General features: G+C 35.6%; 2 protein-coding genes and 1 long non-coding RNA gene across 3 annotated transcripts; all 3 read right to left on the reverse strand.

The window, feature by feature from the left end:
* Window positions 1-3962: 3962 nt before the first annotated feature.
* On the reverse strand, window positions 3963-4354 carry LOC142539016 (uncharacterized). The gene is made up of 3 exons (XR_012818776.1): window positions 4298-4354; window positions 4137-4201; window positions 3963-4062 (listed from the first exon to the last, which is right to left on the reverse strand). It is a non-coding gene; the product is annotated as an uncharacterized LOC142539016 (long non-coding RNA).
* Window positions 4355-5938: 1584 nt separating this feature from the next.
* LOC142540712 (uncharacterized) lies at window positions 5939-7356 on the reverse strand. Its single transcript, XM_075647059.1, has 2 exons — window positions 6635-7356; window positions 5939-6463 (listed from the first exon to the last, which is right to left on the reverse strand). Exons 1-2 carry the CDS (start codon window positions 7166-7168, stop codon window positions 6209-6211), a joined length of 789 nt encoding a protein of 262 aa, XP_075503174.1. The 5' UTR covers window positions 7169-7356; the 3' UTR covers window positions 5939-6208.
* Window positions 7357-9880: 2524 nt separating this feature from the next.
* Window positions 9881-15937, reverse strand: LOC142540713 (G-type lectin S-receptor-like serine/threonine-protein kinase At4g27290). Its single transcript, XM_075647060.1, has 7 exons — window positions 14457-15937; window positions 11653-11805; window positions 11386-11519; window positions 10989-11199; window positions 10593-10830; window positions 10361-10511; window positions 9881-10272 (listed from the first exon to the last, which is right to left on the reverse strand). Exons 1-7 carry the CDS (start codon window positions 15733-15735, stop codon window positions 9967-9969), a joined length of 2472 nt encoding a protein of 823 aa, XP_075503175.1. The 5' UTR covers window positions 15736-15937; the 3' UTR covers window positions 9881-9966.

Consider the following 15937-nt stretch of genomic DNA (forward strand, 5'->3'; position numbering starts at 1 on the left):
TAAATTCGATCGAGTCAAAGATTGTCTCACAAAATTTGCACGAAAGCAAACAAAGCAAGTAGCCTGATGTAGATTATCCATCTCGGGTTTTCACAATTAATTTTAGCATCTCATTATCGTGTTACCTTTGGATGACTGATCAGGGAGGTTCAAGAAACAGAGAATGTGTGATTTGAGCGTCCGATGTTTGTAATTTTAGTGCATTTTTTCAATTAAGCAAGCAAGATTGTCGAGTTTGGAATATGAGATGAAAGTGGAAAGATTGGTTGGTGTGTCGCCTTTGCTTAGACTTCCAAGCTCCTGGTTACCATAAATGGAGATTTATTTTGCCATCAAAATCTGGATATATCTTGAAACCCATATATAGGACGGAATAAATAATTTATTAACGGGTGACTTGTTTATAAGTTTATATTTTGCCTAGGAATTAGGGTGTGAGATGTAAACAAGATTGTAAAAGTTTGCAAGAAAGACGATTTACATTTTTGATAAAACAACAAATGTTTAATTTATGATTGATGTTGTTCGATTCCGGTGAACAATCATCAAACTTACTTTGAAGCATTTCTTCATATATAACATAGAATATAATCTTAACCTTTGGGATCTTTTTGTTTATCATTTGTGGCTATTTTTGTGATAGAACAAACTAGATGTGATGTTCCAATCACTACACTATAAAAAACTAAATCGAAGTCGTGTGTATAATTCCCATGCCAAGTGGTGTTTGACCAATCTCTTGGTGGGATACCGTAGGCCTACTCCAACATCAATTCTCATGTATCAACCATATTTTGGCCATTTTGGAGTATAATTATATTTTTTTGTTCCTACGGTCGAAATTGTTTTAGTTTTTCGTGTTTGCCATGTGCTAAAAAAACATCCATTGACATATCAAATTTATAAACTCACGGAACTCATCTCTAATTACCATGAAAAATAACGAAAAAATACGACACCTGATCTAAAATAAACAGGATTAAAATAGGAGTAGGTCTCGTGTGAGACGGTCTCACGAATCTTTATGTGTGAGACGTGTCAACCCTACTGATATTCACAATAAAAAGTAATACTCTTAGCATAAAAAGTAATATTTTTTCATGGATGACCCAAATAAGAGATTCGTCTCACAAATACGATCCGTGGTCGTCTCACACAAGTTTTTGGCTTAAAATAGTACTGATTATTTCTGATAAAGACCATACATTTGATTGTGTCTTAGGGTGAAAAAGCATTAAATAAAATATTCAAATAGTTTGAACAAGTCTCAAAATGCATGACAATTGCCAAGGATGATAACCACATGTTATATAGTGAACAAGATAGCAATGGCTACGCAGCAAAGTGAAGGTCCCCCCATATTAATTATCCACCCCACGTTTGATATCACCAAGTACAAAGTCATTATACCTCATTCACATTTTGTCCTCACTCTTCTTCTTTGTATATTCTTATTTTTTCCAACAATCAAAATACAAATACATATTATATATATATACATATACTTTGAACCTAACGTATATAAGTCATTATTACTCTTAGATCCAACGACTTTAATGTATTTGGTACCGAGTGGGTAGAAACATAGCATTCACCATCAGCCACAAGTTTAATCTTCAAACAACCAGACATTCAAAGTACACTCGTTGTGCGGATGTTCTGTGTTGACACAAACAATTTATGATCAATGTGTGTTGGCTCGAGTGGCAAGAAATTTGAGTTGTAACTTGTGTGATATCGAGTTCGAGTTTTGTAAATCGAGATAAAAGACGGCGGAAGAGCTTCCTTTGATCCGATTCAAACCTACTTTAATTTCGTATATATATACGAAAATGATGCACTGCTCACCCCTTGGTGAGCGTTCGTGAGCGACAGCCCATGTGGCTGTACACCTGGAATTTTTTATTTTTTTTTCAATTTTTTAACTTTTTGTGTGGACATTAATATACTATATCCCAGCACAGAAAAAGCAATTCCCAAAACAAACTCATCGCGAAGCCTTAATTTTTGTGGCCGATTCACCAACCCTGTTTGGGTTACTCCACTGGACGTGAGAGCGCCACCATTTGCCGACGCCAGAAAAGGGGAACCCAGGAAAATCGTGCGGTGTCACAACATTCAATGGTATTCTGCATTTTTTCTAACTTTTTTTTTCAAACTTTATACAATTATTGTTTTAAAATGAGTTTGTTAGTTTGTAATTGATGTTCGGATGGCAACAATTTGAATGTAATTCTGTGATTTGTGTTGTTTTGTGTACAATTGGGATGGACTTGCTGAGCCACTGTGTAAAGCGAGATTTCGACGAGTTGGGGAATATAAAGCGAGCAATTAAATTAATTATGGGCTTCTAGTGCTGACTATAGACCTATACAATTGCTCATCCTTCACAATCTTTAAAATTTTCGTCTCAGCAGTCACATTACGGAGCTAATAATTTGTAGACATTTGTGCCAGCATCCTTCGCATTCAGATTGCTTGCCATAGCGTACTCTTATGATACACAGAGAATGAAGATTGACTTAAAACCTCCATTTTTTCAAGGGAATGGTGGAGGAACATGAAAAACCCAACTAATCTTTATTGTCATTGGCTACTTTGATTATTAGATCTCCTGAGAAGTTTAAGTTGTGGCAGACTGTTAATTCTTGGTCAAGAATTGAAATAATATAATTTTTGGTTTAGTTTATTTGTATTCACATTCTCTGTTTTTTAAACAATTTGCGTTACAATGTAGGGCAAAACATACGTTGTATTTGTTGGGCGTACATCTGGCATTTATGACACGTGGGCGGAAGCAAGCTCTAATGTTATCAGGTATAAGGGTGTTGTCCACCAATCATTCAGAACCAGAGAGGAGGCCGAGAAAGCTTACAATGCCGCATCGGTGAAACAATCTACGTCGACGTCCTCCCAAAATACAATAAACGAAAGTTCAAGTGCAGGTTCAAGTTCAAGAGGCGAAGTATCCCAGACCGAAAAATTAGATGAAATATTGAAGTGCTTGGAGGTGATACAAGAAAATTTGAAAGCACTAAAATTGAATAAAGATGATTAGATAAATAATTGTAATTTATTGACAGTAGTTGCAACCGTTGTATTTGTTTTGGTGAAGATAATATTTGACAGATGATTGTATTGCAATTCAAAAACTTTATCGTGCAGTTTATAATATTTGATGAATGTTAGTTGTATTGTTATTCAAATAGTTAATATGAGTTATTCAATTTAAGTCAAAATTTTTGCATCCTTTATTATTCTGGAAATGGCTTCGTCTCCATGGTTTGAACTAGTTGGTTCTTTTTGTGGTGTATGTATCGATGAATTAAATGTCCTGTTAAAAGCAATCTCGATTTTGTTGTCTTCCTATTTAGTTTCCAAGCATGTCATTTAGACAATGTAGTAGAAGATTTAAAAAGCAAAAGCTATCTCCATTTTTTCTATGCACATGGCTACTAAGTTCTGAGTAACCTTGCTCCATTTAAATTCTGCAATCTGTTATGCAGACTAAGAAATTAGTGGCAAGCAGCATACAAATTTTAAGTGGCAAGCAGCATACAAGCAGCATATCTGTCATGGACTCCTGAAAAAAAAAACCTTACATTGTAGATGTCTACTGTATTACATTCAATTGTTTGTATTTTTAAACACCCAAGAAAACAGTAATCAACTTGGAACTGAACTTCTTATGCTTTGTTCATTTGCCATTGAGATATTCTCCAGTGAGATGACATTGGCGTCTGCTTGGATCCATTTGTTGATTGTAGAATTTTTTTGCAGCAAGGTTACTTCTATCTTCGACACAGATATGAAAAATCAGAAATATGAAACCAAAAAGAGAAAACGCAGATATATAAAAACCATATATATCAAACAAAACACCGAAAACACAGATATATGAAAACTCATATATATCAAATCAAACACTGAAAACACAGATATATGAGAGCTCAGATTTATGAATATTTATATATATGAAACAAAGCACTATAAAATGGTTACCCCTTCGCAGATATACAACTTGATAAAATAATAACCTTTATCAAATCCAGTTGTTAGAACCTACAAAATTCAAAACAGTTATTAATAAAAAAAATATTGATGATTAACCACATATATTTAGAGATTTAAATTACCATCTATCGATCCAAAATCTTCGTCATCTGAGCTTTCTTCTTCGTTTTTATTATTAATAGTTGACCTGAAAAACGTTGAGTATGCCAACATATATTAATTTTGATGATTAACCAAATATATACAAAAATACTAAAAATATACATTGGTGATAAACACATACCCGTCTTGCAAATTTGGACAGTTACGCTTGTCATGCTGCACACCTCGACGTCCTCACTCTTCTTCTTTGTATATTCTTATTTTTTCCGACAATCAAAATACAAATACATATTATATATATATGTGTATATATATATATATATATATATACTTTGAACCTAACGTATATAAGTCATTATTACTCTTAGATCCAACGACTTTAATGTATTTGGTACCGAGTGGGTAGAAACATAGCATTCACCATCAGCCACAAGTTTAATCTTCAAACAACCAGACATTCAAAGTACACTCGTTGTGCGGGTGTTCTGTGTTGACACAAATAATTTATGATCAATGTGTGTTGGCTCGAGTGGCAAGAAATTTGAGTTGTAACTTGTGTGATATCGAGTTCGAGTTTTGTAAATCGAGATAAAAGACGGCGGAAGAGCTTCCTTTGATCCGATTCAAACCTACTTTAATCCAAAAATAACCCACAACTCAAATAACATTAAGGGTTATATAATATCGAATGGAAGAGTAGTTCTATATCATTATTATTTTGGCATAGGTTAGATTGTAAGGAGATGGATAGAGGCCACATTCTGAAAGGGACGGTGAAGATTAGGCCACGTATACATTCTTGTCCCTCCCGTGGAGCGATAGAATCCACATCTCACTTTCTTTGCAACTACTTGCTCTCCATTCATGTTACATTGAATCCATCTCTTTTGCCTTGTGTGTCTGCGTGAGCAAGTGGATATATGACTAAACCAACTCATTTATTTAAAAGCTTCGTGTAAATGAATTTGTTTTGGGGATATTTGTTCATATTATGCAACATGAATGTAATTAATACTCTTATCAAATTCGATTGTGATTTCTATGTTACGTATGGTTGTGCCTAAAGATATATCGGTCGAAGTAAATTCCTGTTTTTGATCAATCAATACTCATTCCCAAATTGTACAAGCTTCTTACAAACATACGGCATTCTGGTTTTCTGGATGTGGATGATGATATCTATACAACAAGATCCATTTTATATATATATATATATATATATATATATATATATATATATATATATATGCCAAATCACTCATGGTATAATTTTCTAGGTCCTAGATCTTCCCGTTCTGTCATTTGGCTTATATTCATATAGTATTCAGACCGAATGAATACATGAAATTACATCGACATAAGAGACATCTCTATTTAAGATATTATTTATTTTGAATTTTAAAGTGTTTAGATATTAAAAGAATGACAAAAACTTGTGTGAGACGGTCTCACGGTTCGTATTTTGTGAGACATATCTCTTATTTGAGTAATCAATGAAAAAATATTACTTTTTATGTTAAGAGTATTACTTTTTATTGTGAATTTCGGTAGGATTGACCCATCTAACAGATAAAGATTCGGAAAATCGTCTCATAAAATACTTGCTCTAAAAGAATAGCTTGATTGAGAGAGATGTTACACGACTCACACAAAATGAATGGTCATAATCTACTAAGTCAATAAGTGAGAGATACTGAGAAAGTTTTATGTTAAACCATAAACATTTCACCCGATAGATTCACAGCAAAAGAATGGTTATGATCTACCGGGTGATGAAACCATATAACGTAAGAGGTCTAAAAACAAATATTACAACCACTAAGAATCCCAAATTCTTGAATTAAAAGTTCCATCTCTTGTAAGTAATGCAAACATACAAATATCCATATTTATCTGGCTCAATCAAATAAAACCAAAAACTAAAAATCTACCACCAATTTCCAGCAGTATTGTTTTTTATTTTTATTTTTTTGGTGAATATAAATAAAAAATCCGACAACAAGCATCAAACTAATATTGGAGTCCGAGGAATTTCAGGTTTCAAGAATCTCTGGTGAGTTTGCAAATTCCTAGGATCATTGAAGAAGTATCTCTACCTTCTGCCATGGTTTTCTTGCTGGAATCTTATGACTGTGCGGACAATAGCTGCCGATGAATTCTCAGGACTCTGGCCTGAATCTGTCCGCTCCGACGGGATCGACACGATGCCAGTATTTGTTCTCCGCAGTTTCAGTGGTCTGAACAAGGTCTGCTCTGAAGAATCAAGATTTTCAGATTCTTGAAAACTTGAGTCCGGTGAAGCCAATTTGGAGTCCAGATTGTGTGAAGAACAGCAACCTTCTTCGTTCTGCATAAATCCAATAAAATATTCAAAACTGGGATCCCCAATAACTAGAGTTCCAGACCAGTTAGGTGTAGAAATTTCCAATGTTCGCTCTCAATCATACAAAAATTTGGCAAGAATAGTACGATGTTTAACGAATTTATCTCAAAGATGCAAGAAAGGGAAAGAATAAACCTCGGACTCAACAGGGTGGTTGTGATCCCTCATTCTTTTCCACAAGAAAAACGAAGCATCATCCTCACTACAGGAAGAACTCGGCGCCGTCGGCGCCGCCTCGGATGGCGTTGCTGCACTGCAGATCGACCAGGGGACAACTTGATTCTCTCCCTCCTCTTCCTCTTCCTCTTCTTCTTCATCATCTTCTTCTTCTTCATCATTGTAATATTCTCCATCATCGCTCTCACTTTCTTGGGAATCACAATCACGATTCCCATTCCCAAACCCGCCGCTTCCTTCCGCTCCACTGCGAGCCTCACCCTCAACACATGAACTGCAGACAGAAACAGCGTGGCCGAGCTTCAAGCCGGAGGCTTTCCACGGCGTGGGAGAGGCGCAGGCGTGGCAGAGGAGTGTGCGGTAGTGTTTCGCCACCAAGAAATTAGCGGCGTGCACCTTCTCATCACAGTCCCAACACAGGCGGGCTTGATCCGACTCGCAGAACATTCTGGCCGGTTTGCCGCACAGTTCACAACCACCCTCGTTCGACATTGAATTCAACAAATCCCTGCTGCTTGCTCTAGATTCTGGGGTTCCCAATTAAGAAAAATTTCGCCTTTCTTCCTCTGATTGGTTGGAAATTTAAGTAATCTTGAAGAATGGAAGAAAGTCGAGAATTGGGAGAGTGGTTAACGATGGAGCAAAGGACAAAGGGCATGTTTCGGTTTTAACCACTTGATATTAACAATAACCTTTTATTTTATAAACAACAAAACCACCGCCATAGCTAAGGATTTTTTTATTATTGATTTCTCCCTATTTCAAGCTCAAAGAAAAAAAAAATGAAATTTCATGTTATTTGTTTTGAAAAAGGTAAATATTTTATTTAGTATAATATTTGTACAAAATTAAAGGTAAACTTGTTTCACTCCTAACAAAATTTAGTAGATGATTTGATACAAAATCCATAATATTCATTTGATGGAAAATGTAAGGCAAACATCATTGTTTGAAATAATGTCTGAAAACTGAGTAGCTATGTTGTGAGACGGTCTCACGAATCTTTATCTATGAGACGTGTCAACCCTACCGATATTCATAATAAAAAGTAATACTCTTAGCATAAAAAGTAAATACTTTTTCATGGATGACCCAAATAAGAGATTTGTCTCATAAAATACAACCCATGAGACCGTCTCACACAAATTTTTGCCCTGAAAAATATATATAAAAGAAAAAGGATATTTGTATGGTCCTGGTACTTATCTTCTTTTATAAGCAGGTTGATGACGTGGCGTCATAGAAAAGCAATATAAGATTCTTTCAAATCTTGGGCCACATGGCAGCTTACAGTCCACAGAAAGAATGATTGACCCAGATGAATTTCACTTGCCCCAAATTCTGGGCCCACTTCATTGTAGCCCAATCTTTAAAATATTCGAAAATAAAAGGCATGGATGGAAGAGAATACGATATATTATAAAATCTTTATTCATCTTCTTCACAAGTCCACGTGAACAAAGAAAGCCCTGTGTGGCTGTGGATTTGGCATCGATTATATATATATATATATATATATATAATTGATTGTGAATTGAGATATTGAGAGGTCAACCTTACTAATAGGAGTATGTACGGTCTCACGAATCTTTATCTCTGAGACATGTCAACCTTACCGATATTCACAATAAAAAGTAATACTCTTATAATAAAAAGTAGTACTTTTTCATGGATGACTCAAATAAAAAGACCCGTCTCACACAACACGACCCGTGAGACCGTCTCACGCAAGTGTTTGTCTACTGATTATGATTATATGATATTTAGCAACTATACAATATATGATTAATTTGTTATATCTGATCTACGAGAATGATATTCGAACTTAATAAATCATAATTTTTAACACATATATAATAACATTTCAGTCAGTTAAGTCATATATTGCAGTTGATTCAACAAGTTAAATCAAATATTTCAGTTGGTTAAATGTGTTTAATCAGTCGATAATGTTTTTAAACCATTACGTATTTCAGTTTCATAACATAATATATAATAAAATTTCAAATATCATATTCAATAAATATTCTTGACTGTAGCCATAGACCAAATTACACGACAAAGAAATTACAGCCAAGTCGTCTTTACTTTTTCTATACTCAATCTTTATTATATATTGGATAATAATACCAATCAAAATAAATTTCCATATTTAATTTTCAATTTGTCCAGTTTTTATAAAATTTTCAATCTTTATCTGAAAGTCATGGGAAAACGTTTTTTGCCTAACTAAATGTCCATTGCTCATATACGATTAAGCTCCACGCACAACATATATCTCGAGAGAATCACTTGCTAGTTAGAATCAATTGTTTTTACTTGAATGATATATTAATGCTTTGACAAAGAACTATGGTTGTGTCTTATTTCTTACAAAATATTTTTTTCCGTGAAAAGAGTAACATTTTCAGTGTAGCATAAAACTAATTGCAAACTCTATGTCGAGAGCAAATCCTATTTGTGGCAAAAATTTATTAGTATTTGAAGTGAAATGACTCCAAAGTTTCAAGGAAAAATGACATTTTTTTGTTCTATATATGATTTGAATTTTTTTCAATTTTGGTTATGTTATGATGGATTTTCATTTTTAGCATTGTAATTTTAATGTTTTTTTTTCATTTTTAGTCTTTTTTTACCTGAGTTCATCGTGTATTTCGGTCAAAAAAAGACCAAAACACACAAGTTAAAAGACAAAAAAAAAAAAAAAAACAAGTTACATGACTAAAAAATAAAAATTCACCGTAACAATACAAAAAATAGAAAAATATGTTAAGTTACAAGACTAAAAATACAAATTCACTGTAAATATGAAATTACGAGATAAAAATATAATTTTCCCAACGTTTTAAATAGGTTTTAAGTAAAATTAAATACAAAATCCGGGATCATCATTTTAAAATAAAGACCAAAAAAAATCGTAAACATTTTTATTTGGGTTATTATTTGTCTTCGTCAAGTATCCAACTAATCAAACACTTGGGTTAGATTCATATATTATAAATCAGTATTTAATAACCCAAATATTTAAATTCAATCAATCAAAGTATCCACAAGACTCAATTAAATCATTATGACTTTTTTTCTCTAAAGTTAAATTAATTTTCCTATTTATTAGTTATTTCTCTTTCTGAATGCATGCATACATGCATATAGATTTATTCCACAATATCCTTTGGTAAATTACGGACTATATATATATATATATATATAATTTCAACTGCTAGATGTGCTAGGAACGAGACACCAGTGCACAAACAATAAGATTGCAAGTTTGCAACGTAACATATTTCCTATCTGGGATCTAGCTGGGTGATGGTGAGATAATTTGGCGAATTCGTTGCGTGCGAGGACGATGAATCTTGAGAAACAACGGGCTCTCTTTCTGTGAAGAAACCGGGCTGTTTAGCTTCAGGTAGCACGCCATCATTGCCCAACATCAGGACCACCGAGGACATGCTTGGTCTATCCTCAGGGTTCTGCTGCACACACAGCAGGCCAACATGGATCGACCTTATCACTTGAGGCAAGTCTCGAGGATTTTGTAGGGAGGCTTCGGCTAATCCGTGTGACCTTTCTTCTTTGTAAAGGGTCCACGCCTGATCACAATTTTAGGACTTGTTTATACCAAATATCATATTGATAGGAGCTGTTTGCAGACTAATGGATTGGAGACACATCACTTACATGTCCGATGAGGTTGAGGTGGTGATCGCTATGTGAAAATCCTCTGTTTCTCTTCCCACTCACGATTTCTAGGACTAGTACTCCAAAGCTGAACACATCCGATTTTACCGAGAAGATTCCATCCACTGCATATTCGGGAGACATGTATCCACTGCAAAATGGGTGTTCGTTAGATAATAGTGTCACAATAACTGAAATAGAAATACGTTCAAGCTAGTAAGATTCTTATTACTATGTCCCGACAACTCGGCGTGTCTTAGCTTCAGTCTCATTGCCTCCGAAACTTCTAGCCATTCCAAAGTCCGATATCTTTGGGTTCATTTCTGAATCCAGCAATATGTTGCTGGCTTTGAGATCTCGATGAATAATCCTCAAGCGGGAATCTTGATGAAGATATACAAGTCCCCTGGCTATTCCATTGATGATACGAAAACGTTTTGGCCAATCAAGTAAATCACCTGTTGTATCATCTGGCAATGACAATTTTGTATTATGTCAAAATGTTGGCTAGGCAATTTTAGTTCAATAAAGTCCTAAAGTCTCGTAGACACCGTGATGTATCGCAACTGGGAATGCATGGGGAAATTTCTTAACGACGGTCGTGTATACATGTATGATTGATACTCACGAAATAAAATCATATCCAGACTTTTGTTCGGCATGTATTCATATATCAACAAATTTTCGTCTCCTTGAACACAGCATCCTAGAAGTTTCACGAGATTTCGGTGCTGAAGCTTGGCAATAAAGATCACTTCATTCTCGAATTCATCGATCCCTTGCATGGAGGTTCTTGCCAACTGTTTCACGGCAATTTCTTGTCCCTCTTTGAGCACACCCTAAGATCAGAATACCCAAATGACAAATGTGAAATCCACTATTGTCCATATTTGATCACATGAGATTGCCCATTTATAACATTCCCTTTTTTGGTTTCTTAAGCAAATCATGAATAAGAATCGATTATGCTTTATGTTCGTCACTTGTTTTTGGAAATTTATATTTATATGTCTGTGAAATTTTACCTTATAAACAGGTCCAAAACCTCCTTCGCCAAGCTTGTTTTCCATGGCAAAGCAGTTTGTAGCTTTGAGGATAATATCTAATTTGAAGAAAGTAAGCTCTGACTCTTTGTCTTTCCTCTCTTCGCATTCCCTCGCTACATATAACATGAAGATGTAGAATTTATCACAGGAAAAGAATGGAAGGCTCTTTTTATCTAGATAATAGTAAGAATTTGTTTTAGTATTTTTTTTATAGTAGTTAAGCATGAGAAGCCGAGTTTGCCTCACCTTCTTCGCCTGTCATTGAACCTTTATTCCTCTTCCGAATAAGCAGGACGAGGCTTAGGCCTAGAAGAATCATTCCCATTATTGAGGTCAAACTTGCGATAAGTATTCTTCTCTTCATTCCTCTACTTGTGTTGATGATACTTACTATCTGGCCTTGAAAGCATAAGATTTCCGTTTTTAGATAATAAAAAAAAAGTATTTCATAAGCTCTTGAAGCTTGTTCAGATCTAATTTCTTGTTAGTTTCAAAACATCTAATAAGTTGTGATAAAAATTTAACATGTTGGATCATATAAGATGTATGATACAATCCATTGCACTCCCTTTCAACTGATGTAAGGACCGTGTATCGTATTATCGTAAATCTTATATTGATTATCGATAATTCATGAAATTGTCATGTGATTATGTGTATGATGTATATCATGACAATGAAAGTGAGAAAATAGGTTGTGATAATGAAAGATTGTATTAGAAATTGATTTGTGTTTGAAACGTGTGCTGAACCGCAACAGAAAAGTGACACATGTTACGGTTTTTGGCATAATCATTTGAGTATTAGTCCAAATGACTTCAGACCAATTTCATTGGAAAGCTAATACATAGTACTAAAACTTTCATGTCTTGAGTTTTGTCCAAATCCATTTGGAAATAGGGACAAAATCATCCCGAATTGTATCGTATGCGTTGCAGTTCCTGCACTGACACATTTTGGGAGAATGAGCATAACTCTCGCAACCGATATCCAAATTGAGTGAGGTCAGTGGCAAATGAAATCCAAGACATAGATCTACAACTTTCATTTTTACCACTTTTGCTAATTCGAAACCTAAAATAGCGTTTCGGACAGAGCAAGACGCGCACCCGCGCAGAACTGCGCGCACGGGCAGTACTGGGCGCGCGGCCGCGCGTGTTTTGGCGCCACCGCGCGCGGCGTTCTGTAACACACGATATAAGGGTGATAAGGATGAGTTTGTTGATAAGTATCCTTCCATTTCCTCTGAAGCTCTTTTGTACGAAATCACCTCGAAACATTGTCCAAACTTGAAACAAATTATATATTCGTAATCCTCGAGTCGAGAGCTTTCTTTTGAGGTAAGTTTCTTCTAGTTTCAGCACCTTTATTTATTGAAGTACTGGAATAACATGTATTTGAAGTCGAGATTCATATATGTGGTAGAATAACCGACAAGAAATTAAGTTTTGAAGTCGGAATTGAATTATATTATGATTTCGATTTGATATGAATTTTCAAAGTTTCAAAAGATATTTGAAGCTTATATTGATGATTTTGAATGATGTTATTGATTGAAATAAATGTGTTATTGATGTAGATAGAATTTTATACTGATATCTTCAAGCTACATCGATTGGAACGAAGAATTGACTATTGAGGTATGTTGCGACCGGGTAACATACGATACACATCTGTATCATATGATATATATTTGATTGGTTTGAATGATTGGATTGCGAATACATGTCTATATGTCTTATTTGTTGAGTTTATATGGCATACATGACATGCACGTTGAGCTATGATCCTTGGATACTCTGATATTATTTGATTTGATTCTAGGGTTTGTGAACACGATGCTATGTTGGGTATTACATGACCCTTAAAGCATAGTCATTTGTGGCCCCGATGATTGATTGAGATTTGGGATTTGATGACGCTTTGTCGACGTTATCATACGAGTATCCCTGATTGAGGCCGGTGTGCCAGCTCGAGCATTGATTTGATAGCGATTCGATTGATTCTGACATGTGCTCAGTGGATGAGCATTTGACCTGATACCTCCACGATATACACGCATTGCATATCATATATCATTGTTTAGATATCTGTGGTATATATTGTGGTTGCTTCAGACTGAGCTTTGCTCACCCCAGAGGGGGCTGTTATTGTCTTTGTATGTTGACAATGACATGTACTTCAGGTTATCAGGAGACCGGAGATGGTACTTCTGGAGAGAGTCATGGTTGATTTGAGGTTTAGTGTTTATCCCAGTATATATGTATATGTCTTTATATATATAGGGCATGTCCCGAGGATATGAGTTTGTTTGTTTGTAGCTGTTTTGGATTACGTGTGTGTTTGTTTTATATTGTGACATGTTGAGACGAGACTATATTATATACTATTTTAAGTATTATAATTACAGTTGACACGTTTTGGGCTCATTGTAAAGAAAATTTAAACTCGTTTTCCGCTGTAATTAATAACCCTAATCAGATTGTGTTGTAATAACGATAAGGAGTTAAGGGCCCCATAACTGATTTGTTGAAAAGCATGTTGAGTATTAAACTAGCAGGATAAGAAAGTCAGCACGCCTCTTGTGCTTCTTAGACTGCTCAACTAAGTGAATGTACATACGAGGGAAAATGTGTATGTAATGTGTGTTCTCCCTTCTGTGATTTTTCTGATTTTGAGCAGGCTACCAGTAAATACTAAAAGTTTTGAAGTATTAGGGACTTCTCTAAATTGGTTGTCAAATATCTATCCCCAGGTTCGGAGGAATAGAGTATATTAAAACAAGGGACATAGCTTGTATTCTTTCATCTAAGATTTTGATGCCCTGTGACCAAGTTAAATTATTTACAAGTGTAGGCCATAAGCCCAAGAGGAGAGCCTCTCCAGCTTAGTAATCATTCTGCATTTTGTCATGAACTCGATATAGTGTGGTGTGGTGTAGCTCATTCTCCATTTGTATGCAAAAGGATAGTGTAAGTAAAAGAAATACAGTAGCTGCAAAAGGTAGAAAGATGTTGATCGATATTTGTATGTGTGAGATGAGTTCTTACCTATTTCAGAAGATGCCATTTTGATGTAAATATCTTGTCCATCTACACTCAGAGATCTGATATCAACCAAGTCACCAAACCAAAGAAGACATCCAATCCCATTGCTTATATTTAATTGTGTGTACGCCGAACATGAGCAATTCTTTAAGCATTCTGCTTCGCATTCTGTAAGTGTCATACTCTCGTTGATCCATGAATTTTGGGCATCTGGTAGTTTGATACTTGAGTACTTGATAAATCCATCCCCTTGGCAACTCAAGTTTGTCCTTCGAATGCATCCGCTTGTCCAATCTGATTTAATCCAACCCTCTGAATCTTTTGGGACAAATCTACCCAGACAACTGCATGCTGGAGAATTTTGAATATGACATATCCCATAAGCACCGCAAAGGCCATAACTATCACAGTTATCAGCTGGTCTATCCATATAAACTTCCCACTTTTGCGTTCGATTTACCCATGTTAGCTTCTGTCCATCTCCACTTGAAAACAACTTAAACCTCCGAACAACTTGCTTGTCAATAGCATTTTCTTGATAATACACCCCATTTTGATCCATCACAAAATCCATAGAATACGTGGGGTTCCCTCTGACATCTGGAAATCCACTAAAGTAAATTCCATTCCAGGGTCCAAATCTAGTGAGTTCTAAGGTGTTTCTTCGCAAGAATATTTGTGGATATCCGCTGAGTTCCAAGCGATATACGAACTCTCCTGGAGCTGGATCATCATCAGCCTTCCATGCTGCAAGGTACACATCTACACCAGTCACCAAATTCCACCCAAACTTCATACTTGGCAGATATGTATCAGTTGGATAATCAAAACTCTGCCAGAGATAATTCTCTTCCGCATCATCATCATCTCTTAGAACAAGATTCCCCGAATCCAACAACTGCGCAACCGGAGTCTGCGCCGATCTTGATCTCTTGGAAGACCACACAGCTTCACCAGTTTCATTAACAAGGACTAAAACGCCTGGCTCCACAACCTTCAAGACACCTGTCTGATTTACGAGTGGACTTTCTCTGTTTGCTACCCAAACTACTGTTTGAGCGATTCCGTGGTACCATATACCCACGTAACGATTCTTGGAATTGCCAGGGCTAAAGAATCCCAGCTCAAACATCCCACCGGATGAAACAATGGTCTCCCCATCTCTAAGGCTTTGAATCGAATTCATGGTATCCGTCGAACCGGAAGACGTGTAGAAATTCAGGGAGATGAGAAGAAGAAGAAGAAGCAGTAGTGGGAAGAAAACTTTCCATGTTGCATCCATTGGTGAAGTTTTCTTGCCTGATCATCTCCTGGTCATGGCCTACATATTTATTTGAAATACATGGCCTCAGATCGAGGTCCTTGGAAAAATGATTGAATTCATGATTCATAAGCTGGTTGACTGATACATGATTCTTCTCGAACTTGTCAACTTATCAACATTGTTGAATTAGTTTTTATATGTATTTGAGTTTGCAGTCAAG

The sequence above is a fragment of the Primulina tabacum genome, chromosome 3 (assembly GCF_025594145.1).
Source record: "Primulina tabacum isolate GXHZ01 chromosome 3, ASM2559414v2, whole genome shotgun sequence".
NCBI lineage: Eukaryota > Viridiplantae > Streptophyta > Magnoliopsida > Lamiales > Gesneriaceae > Primulina > Primulina tabacum.

Excerpts from the sequence above, each read along its gene's own strand:
- LOC142540713 (XM_075647060.1), bottom strand. The coding sequence starts at position 15,735 with ATGGATGCAACATGGAAAGTTTTCTTCCCACTACTGCTTCTTCTTCTT. Across the intron at positions 11,806-14,456 it reads AATGGCATCTTCTGAAATAG|GCCAGATAGTAAGTATCATC; the intron begins GTAAGAACTCAT and ends TATGCTTTCAAG. Across the intron at positions 10,512-10,592 it reads CGCCGAGTTGTCGGGACATA|TGGATACATGTCTCCCGAAT; the intron begins GTAATAAGAATC and ends CCCATTTTGCAG.
- LOC142540712 (XM_075647059.1), bottom strand. The coding sequence starts at position 7,168 with ATGTCGAACGAGGGTGGTTGTGAACTGTGCGGCAAACCGGCCAGAATG. Across the intron at positions 6,464-6,634 it reads ACCACCCTGTTGAGTCCGAG|AACGAAGAAGGTTGCTGTTC; the intron begins GTTTATTCTTTC and ends GGATTTATGCAG.